Genomic DNA, 9,098 nt, shown 5'->3' with positions numbered 1-9,098 from the left:
GTGATCTGGAGCTGATCCCCCAACTTCTCCAGGCGCTGCGAGTAGGTTTGCAGATGTCTGAGACAAAATCAGCAAAGAAAGTTTGAACGGTGTGTAGATTTATTTCTAGAAAAACAGAAAACTACAGTTAAAGAAGACATTGTCTCTGATAGGCAACGTTATCTGCGTGAAAACAGGAGCTGGCACGGTGCGTGGAAAGGGCACAGAGCCAGGCTGATCACATCTTGCCTCTCCAGTTGTGCTAGTAATGTTGCTCCAACTTTGTATTTCAGATTCCCCTTGTGCATCTAAATATGTTAACAAAACAGTCACTTCCATTCCCATTAAGTATCAAATTAGCCAGAGAAGTTGAGTAATGTGCAAATGCTCCAAAAAGAAAATATTAAAAAATGAATTTGAACTTGGCAATGCCATTCAGTCAACTAATGGGATGTACTGTTTCTCTTGTATGCCAGACATCATGCTTAGCACTTTACACAGGCAGTTTACTACCACAGCACTGCACAGTGGTCTCACACCCACCATTTATTGTTCCACAAAATAGGCTTGCAAAGGGTGGTAGTTTACCACGAGTTATAAACTCAGGTGTCCCATTTCCACCTAAGATAGTATTGTTTCGGAGACTATCTAAGGCATGAATATCTTGCCAAGGAGGGACCAAATTTGCTGGCAATCAAGTGATGGCTCAGTACCACTGCCTCTGGAAATAGCAAATAATGGCAGCAGGGGGCATCCAGCCGCCTCCTTCAGGATGAGTTGGAAATGAAACACGGGTACACACGGTGGAAAAGCGGGATACAGCTAAGGATCCGGACTGATTCAGCCAGCGTAAGAAGCAGCTTTGGGACAGAGAGAGACCACGGCCCGGAGGCGGATTTAAACGATGTGCCCCTCCTGAAGCCGGCTGGTGCGGTGGCCCGGGAGCTGCCCAGGCCTTTTCCGCCCGCCCAGCATGTACGGGCCGCGGCAGGGGGTCTACCGGCGCTCGCCTTCAGAGGGGAGGGCAAATCCCGTTATAACGGACACGCACGAGCCGCAGCACGGGGGCCGCGCGCCCCTCCAGGGAGCGCGGGATGGGGAGAGAGGGTTCTCTACGTGGGGCAGAAGGCACCCCGCTCCCGTGCGCGCAACCGGAAGGAAGTGACACCGCCGAAGGCCCTCCTCCAGACGCCCTTCCCCGGGCGCACCGCCCCATTGCCGCTCCACGCCGGGGCGCACCGAGCCTAGCGTGTCCTCCGCCCGCCGCAGCGCGGCGACCGCGGGACCCGGGCGCCGGGGCGGTGCTGACGCAGGGCGCGGGCCAATCGGCGGGCGCGGGGTTCCGGCGGGGCGGGCCGGGCCTCCAGGGCGGCCGGTGCGAGAGCAGTAACGCCGGCAGTTCCCGCGGCGCGGCTCCCCCGCCCTTTCGGGGCCGCCCCCCTGCGACCCGGCCGCGGCTCCGACGGCGCCCCGGCTCTGCCCCCGCGAGGGTCCCCGGCCGCTCCACGCCCGGGGTCCGGGTCCGTGGCGGCGCGGCGCGGCGCTGTTCGGGCGGCGGCGATGATCCTGCGGCTGCCGCCCTTGCGGCCGGGCGAGCGGCGGGCGAGGCCCGAAGCCGGAGCCGGAGTGCGCGCACCGCGGGCCGGGACGCCGTCCTCGCCTGCGCTCGGCTCCCGCGGCCGCGGCGGGGCGCCCGGGCCCGACGCGGCATGAGGACGGGGCCGCGCGCCGTCGAGCGCCCAGCCCCTCGACCGGAGGGGCCCCGGTGGCTTCCGCGCTAGCGCAGCGCAGGCCCGGGGGGCGTGCGCGCCGGGAACAGGTGCCTCCCTGTCCGCGGGGCCTCGCGGCCTTCCGCCCGCCGCCGCCCGCGCCTCCCGCCCCGGCTCTTAGGCGCCTGGGGGTCCTGGCCGCCGGTCCCCTCCTGCGCGCGGCGTCGCGACCGGGGGTCCCGCGCGTGTCCTAGGCGGCCTGGCCGGGGCGCCGCCGAGCCGCGGGCGGGCGAGGACGATGTCTGCGCTGCGGCGGGTGCTGCGCGTCTCCAACCGCTCCCTGCTCGCCTTCATCTTCTTCTTCTCCCTGTCCTCGTCCTGCCTCTACTTCATCTACGTGGCCCCGGGCCTCGGTAAGCTCCGCACCCCTCGCGCCTCGCTCGCGCGGGCGCCCTGGAGTAGGCGCGGCCACTCCCGGGCCCGGCAGCGCGTCGCTGGAAGTGTCCCCGCGGGGCGGCGGAGGCGCCGCTTCGGGCCCGGCGTGCGGGCAGGTGCCGCGGCCGGCCGGGTGGAGGGGCTGCGGCGCGGGGCGCAGCGGGCGCAACTCCCCGGGCGCCCGCAGCAGGCGGGAGAGGCAGGCGGCGGCGGCGGCGGCGGCGCCTAGGGGTGGGGAGCCCGGGGGGGGGGGGCGCCTCGGGGTGGGGGGCCCGGGAGCCGCCGCTCCGCCCGAGGGGTTCCGGGCTGCGAGCTGCTCCGTGAAAACTGGGCCCCGCTGCTTGGTCGGCTTCTCCAGGCTGCCTGTTAGGACGACTTCCGAGGTAAAATGATGTGACAATTATGTAAGATGGTTTGTAGTTTAAAATTTTAGCCTGTTTATCAGTTTTTGGCCTTCGGTCCGAAGTACACTTTTGTAGAATCTGCTTGAATTGGCTTCTTGGTTGAATACCTACCTCCTCAGGCCCCTCGGGTTGAAAACGCACCAGGGGAGCATTCTAATGAATGAAAAATAGGAACTTCACGTGGATGATAAAACACGTAATGTCTCCAGAACTTTTCTTAGTTTCCTCCGGTCAGTTTGTGTCTGATGTTAAATTACTTAAATTACTTAGGAACGGTGTGTGCGTCTGCTGTCATTTCCTTTTAAACATTACTAGTCTGCTGAGCCGAGCTAGCTAAAAATGGATGGCCTCTTAAGAGTGAAACACCTGCAGAATTTTGACATGGAATCGTTACCTTTTATTATTTTGCGTGGTAATAGATTACTGTAATGCATTGCGGTTAAGAAGGATGAAGCAAATAGCTCATCGAGACTGGTTTATTTCCTAAAACAAAACATTTCCTACAACATGACTTTTTCTTCATTAAATTTTCAGGTTCAAGTTCAGATGTGCAAGCTTAGATCAGGATGCTTGGAAAAACATAAATATTGTTGAAATCTTCATGTATCTCAAAATAGCAGTTTGAGGTTAACCTTTGAAGAAGTATGGATATTTTAACATATTATTTTCCTTTAATGCAGTTTTTTCCTTCAGGCAAAATAAAATCTCCTTGAAGCCTGTAGTGGAAATTGACAGTGGGTAGTCAGTGGATTTGACAACAGTTAGCCAAAATATTTGGCAGGCTTTTCCTAAAATCCTTTGCCATTTTGGAAGACTTGTGAATTAAGTCATTCTACAGCAATTTCTACTTTCTCTCTTGAAAGGTTGGACCTTTTTGGGGGATGTTATTTTGTCAGGCATTTAACTTTTTGAGAGATTTTAGAGAAAAAGCTTTTTTGCACTTAGATAAAAGCTTTCTTACTTTCTTGGTATTGTGAGTAACATGTTAGTTATGTTACTTAAAAAGCTAACCAAAGGAAATCAGAATTCCATCTGTCATTTGATAGGCATCTGTTTTATTTTGTTAGTGCATTAATATTATCTATAGATTCTTAAAATTCAGTTGATGTGAAGTATAATACATTTTTCTTATTTGTATGCTTAATATTTGTCATAGACTATAACTGCTATATAAAAAATTTTGCAATTTTCTCATAGGCACTTAGGTTGACATAGTTTAAACTACTGTTTTGTGGGTCTTATAACTTTAAAAATTGATTAAAGCCAGTAAGAAGGATGGAAGTCAAAGCTTATAAAATGTTACCAGTTTGTTAAAACTGAATCTATTTCCCAAGCCCAATATTACTTAGCAGAAAAAAAGTCTCCCAGTTTATCTTTGAAGTATTGGGGAGCATTTTTCCAAAATTCACATTTTTGCAAATTTTATCATTGGCAACAAATACTGTAAGTTTTTCTTGAAGTATCAGGCTCACTTTGTTCATTTTTGGGGAAATGTAGGTCAAATACAGAAGTCCAAGCAACCATAGTTTGTCAGTTGTCTTTTTGAGTAAAAATGAAGTTCCATGAAAAACGTGGCTAGTTTAGCTCACAGTGCAGCTCCCAAAGCACAACTTGATTTTCAAGACAAACATGGTACTTTGTTACGCTGCAGAAATGCTTTATGCATGCTTCCCATGTCATCCCAGATTTCTTATTAATAAGATGGACCCAGAACTCGTTAGGGTCTTATTAGTTCACATAAGATGTACATAGAATCTTCTTGAAATAACTTATATTTTAGCCTGAATTACATCTTTGGAAAAAATTCCCTTAGGACTAAAATATGTGTTGTATAAGAGTGTACTTTTTATTGATCCTAAGTAAATCTTTCAAATTTCTTCTATTAAAAAGTCCCTATTAATCCTATCCACATATACCGTTTAGTAGACATCAATTATATTTCCTTACCTTTTACACCCAGAGACCTGTTTTGGTTACATGCCATCTCCCAGGCAGTCCTTTTTCTTGTTAGTTACTCTTAGTCTTCTACACCTGTACTCATCCCTCCCTTTCTTCCTTCTGAGCAGAGAGTACCCCTTAGCTGTAGACAGTGTAATCTGTTTCGTTTCCAGTGTTTTCTCATGTTGCTAAACAATTTTTTGGCTATTTGGTTCTTAATATGCAGTGAGATCCATCAAACTCAAGGCTCATTAGTTTAAGAGTAGTTTGAAATATTTTCCTTGAAATTTACAGGAAACGCAGGGATAGTCTTTACACTGTGAACTTCAGTACCGAGGGAGACGGGTCTGCAGACACGCAGCCCTGCAGGAAGTCCCGGACAGACTGCCCCGGCCCGCCCAGCAGTCAGGAGCCACCAACTGTTTCTTGTTCTGTATGGTGACAAAATGAGCACCGCTTCCCTCCGAGGCCTTGACCTGACTGGGGTGAGAGGGAATTCCGTTCCGTGTGAAACAAGTTTCTGGTGTAACTTCCAACACGGATAGTTATTTTCCTGCTCTAGTATCACAGGAGAAGAGAAGCTGACTTGCAGATTCATTCAGCAGACATGAAGGGAGCACGTCAGATAGACTAGACCTCGCTAGAGGCACGGGAGGCAGGTGGCTAAGACGCGGTCCCTTCCCTCCCGCTGCAGTGGGGTGAGCTCCCGGGAAGAGCTGCAAGTCCTTGGGGAACACGCCCGGCCACGTGAGGGCTGAGTGAGGACTTCCAGGGGAGGTGGTGTTTGGAAGGCCGCTGAGGATGGATGGGATTCGTTTGGACTGAGCAAAGGGATTCCAGTCAGAGGGAAGAGCATTAGTAGAGATGTCCAGAAAATGGGAGTCCTTCCATCCAGCTACCACTTAGGGCGTGAGGTAGCAGATGGCCAGACTGGGAAAAGTTGGGGGCTTTCTGGCTCCGCCGGGTGTTCCAGTGCTTGAGGTCCCTAAAATTCCTGATAGGAAACTGGTGTGGGTGCACACGGCTTTTCCGAGCGGTCTGTGATTAAGAACAATGTCGAGGTGCCTGTAATCAGGGGGGTGATATGTGGGGGAGATTGCACAGCTCCCTTTGGAGAGGGGATTTCACTGTCCGTTTGACTCACCAGAGACCCTGACCTTTCCTGGACAAGCCAACAGGCCAATTTCTCCTTTGAGCAGAGCTGGAATCTGGTCAGGCCACTTTGGCCTGAATTCCTCGGGCCCTTTGAGGAATGACCCCGCCAAGTGCTTTATTGTTTGGGCCTCTGGGGAATCTGAGCTCTGCTGGGGTCTCTGGTGGTGGGGATGGGCCATCAGGGTTCGGGTTTTTTGTGCAGACATAGTGTTGGAGGAGAGGGTGCTTAGTTAAGTCCTTGCTCACACCCACCCCCACATTTTGGTGGGGTCTCTTCGCTAGTAGCTCAGAAGGAAGCTAAATGCCCTGCAGCCCTCTTACCACAGCACTTGAGCCTCTGGCCCTGGTTTGCCAAGCCTTCTTGTGTTCTTTTCAAGCTGTTACAATTTGCTTTGCTGGCCACACATCCTGTGCTAAAATTTTTGTCCTGCGTATAGCAGGAAACATCAGAAGTTTTGAGAAGGGGACTGAGGCAATCCTTTGCTTTAGAGCACTCCTAGCATGGAGTACAGGTCACAGAGGCAGAACTGGAGGCAGGGAGACCCAGTAGGAAGCTAGTTCAGTAGCTCAGACAACAAGATTAGAACCTGCCCAAGGAGGCAGTAGGGGCCAGGGCAGCACCGAGAGGCTGTAAGCAGTGAGAGTGAAGGAAGGGGGGTGCTCTGGGACGCTGCCCATATTCTAGCTCAGATCATAGGTGGCTGGTAATGGGGAACACAGAAAGGCACGTGCTTTGAGGGGCTACTTTGGTTTCAGAGCCATTGTGTTGGATGTCCATGGGGTATCTAGGAAGAACTTGTGAGTAGGAAGGCGGATGAAAAGAAGGGCTTGGAACCCAGGAGGAAAGGTCTAACGGGACAGAGATGGGTGGGTGTCTTCTGCATGTAATTCATTTCCCTGCCAACACAGCTGAGTGATGAAAGTGACTTCTTTCAGCAGAAATGACTCCCTAAGCTACCCTTCAACGTGGGATTGTAGGGTTAAATTGGGATATCAAGGAAGCCCAAGTGTAGTTGGAAAAACTTCCCATGAGGTGCTGTCATTCCTGGTCCCAAATGGGAGTTGACACCATGGAAAGTTCAGGTGGCCACGCAAGGAGGCTTGTGGAGGCTGAAGAGAAGGGGAAATTTAACAGCTTAGGGAAAATGGGGAAGCAGGCAGAGGAAGGAGGGCAAGACCATGCGAAGAAAGAGAGGGCACCTTGTGGCTAAAAGGATGAATGAGGAAGGTCGCTGAGGCAGGTGCTGCAGTGTGCTAAGGTCTGGAGGAGAACCACTGAGCGGCGAGCGGGAGGCCCTGGACAGCTACTACTTGAGTCAGTTTGTGGTGGCACCAGTCAGACTGCCGTGAGTTGGGAGTAAATCGAGGTCAAATGAAAGGGGCTCATTTAGTGGGAAGTAAGGAGTGAGGTAAAAGGTGAAGTAGAATCTTAGGAGATGGGAAGACAGCCTCTGTGGGGACTCAGGGAGTAAGGGCAGGGTTTGAAGATTTGAGCAGGGGAACAGATTTCAACACGGGGTCTAGGAAGATGTCCCTCATTCACTGATTCATACAGCAAATGTTTGTCTGCACGAGGCACTGTGGTTCCCAACTGAACAAGATCCACACTGTCCCGGTCTTCACAGATCCTGGAGCCAGTGAGAAATCCTCACAGCTGAAAAGGTAACTGTTCCAGAACAGAGTGTGAAATACAGCTGGCCATGCGGGCCTTGGGAGGTGGTGGTGCTGACCTAGCTCAGGCATTAAGGAGCAGACAAAGGTAGAGCTGCAGCCAGAACCTTAAGCCAGGTAATTGAAGGGTTGGCTTGGGGGAAAGTGCCTCAGGCTTGGAATTTTTGAGAGCTAAGAGGTGAGAGAGGAGTGGAAAGTTAAAAAAAAAAGGAGTGGTAAAGCTCAGAGGCATGTGGGCAAAGTGCAGAGTGGAGTGCGGGTGAAGCTGTGTGGATGAGTACAGACCCGGCTGCAAGAGATCCTTGTAAGCTGAGTTTGAGAACCGGGACTTTGGTCTGATGACAGTGACAAGCATGGAGCTTAAACTTTAAGTGGGAGAGTGACTTAATCAGATTTGCATTTTTGAAGTATTTAGGCTGTACTGGTGTGAATGGATTAAGTGGCACAAGATTAGAATCAGGAGAGCAGGTAGTGGGAGTGGGACCTGTGCATAGGTAGGTTAATGTTGGCGGCGGGAGGGGAGGCGCTGGAGATGCTTGTGAAAGCAAGAACTACACGGTGTGTGGAAGACACCGAGGGTGCTCGCATGTGGTGAGGGAGGCGGCTGAGTTACCAGTTTAGAGTGAGGGGCTCAGTTTATGTGACTAAGCCTTAATATAGTGTGAGTGGCTCCTCAGCTAGAGTCAGAGGCTTGGCTTCCACCTGGGCACACCCCAGAGCTTCCTAGAGAACTGAATAACCGAATGTTTCTGAAGAAACCGCCTCTCCTGCCCTGTCGGTCCAGCTGCTGCTTGAGCGGATGACTGGGCAGCGCTGTTCCGATGCTGCGTGTTCCCCTAGCGGACATGGGTGGACAGGGGCTTGGAACAGTGGAGAAAATGCCAGCACTGGTGCGTGTGCTAGTTATCTATGACCTTGTAAGAACTTACCCCCAAGTGTAGGGGCTTAAAACAACAAACTCATATTATCTCCTAGCGTGTGTGGGCTGCGAACCTGGGTGGGCTGGCTCTTTGCGTGCCTCCGGCTCAGGTCCTCTCGCTGTCCGTCAGCTGGGGTCGAAGGTCACATGGGGGATCTACGTCCAGTTTCACCCGGGATCCGGGCAGGATTCAGCTCTACGAGGGCTGCTGGACTGGGGCCCCCAGCTGGTCGCCGTTTATTCCCTTGCTGCGTGGGCTTCCTCAGGGCAGCTCACGGCCCATCACTTTTGTCCTGTTTTCTTTGTTAGAAAGGTCACTCATGCTGTCCAGGCTCGGGGGCTGGGGAGGCCTTCGCAGGACTGCCCGCCATGCACCGGTCGCCATTCTGGGGCAGCGTATGTAACTGCAGCGTGAGTGGGTCTGAACCACAGGGCACGTGGGAAACGAGGCAGTTTCAAACGAAAGTGGATTCACTGAAATCTGACAGTCTAAGTACCATTCTCCTTGTTTCTCTTTTGTGAATAAATCCGAGGCAGGATGAGTCAGCGATATGTTTATTCTGCAGTAACGTTTATCATTACTGCCTTTTAATGTTGATTAAAGGTAAAAATAACCACATCTGTGGATACTTTTAAAAGAGAAGCACCTCATCTGGCTCATCGTCCCGGTGTGGCACTCTTCCAAGCAGCACTGGAACGCGCTGGCCGGGAACAGGACGCCCTCCCCTCGAGGCCCCGTCGTGGGGCACGAGGTCCCTTATGGCGCCCTGTGCCAGCCTGCTGCTGCAGCGCCTCTCTGACGCTGCCCGGGCCTCGCGTCTGCGGGCCCTGGGTGCTGGTGCTCACAGCTGGCCTCCTGCTCTGCGCCCGGGACCCTGTGTTTGCCCC

General features: G+C 52.5%; 1 protein-coding gene across 3 annotated transcripts in view; it reads left to right on the top strand.

Moving 5' to 3' along the window:
* The first annotated feature begins 1,850 nt into the window (after positions 1 to 1,850).
* B4GALT6 (beta-1,4-galactosyltransferase 6) overlaps positions 1,851 to 9,098 on the top strand; it is a 65,660-nt gene continuing 58,412 nt past the window's right edge. For all 3 annotated transcript variants that reach the window (XM_036885780.2, XM_036885760.2, XM_036885770.2), the window contains exon 1: positions 1,851 to 2,101. In XM_036885780.2, the coding sequence (XP_036741675.2) occupies positions 1,987 to 2,101 (115 nt within the window). In that variant the 5' untranslated portion in view covers positions 1,851 to 1,986. The remainder of the gene's footprint in view (positions 2,102 to 9,098) is intronic.

Source organism: Manis pentadactyla, chromosome 6 (assembly GCF_030020395.1).
Source record: "Manis pentadactyla isolate mManPen7 chromosome 6, mManPen7.hap1, whole genome shotgun sequence".
Lineage (NCBI taxonomy): Eukaryota > Metazoa > Chordata > Mammalia > Pholidota > Manidae > Manis > Manis pentadactyla.
Note: the sequence above shows the minus strand (reverse complement) of the source record. Positions and strands in the feature narration are given on the sequence as shown.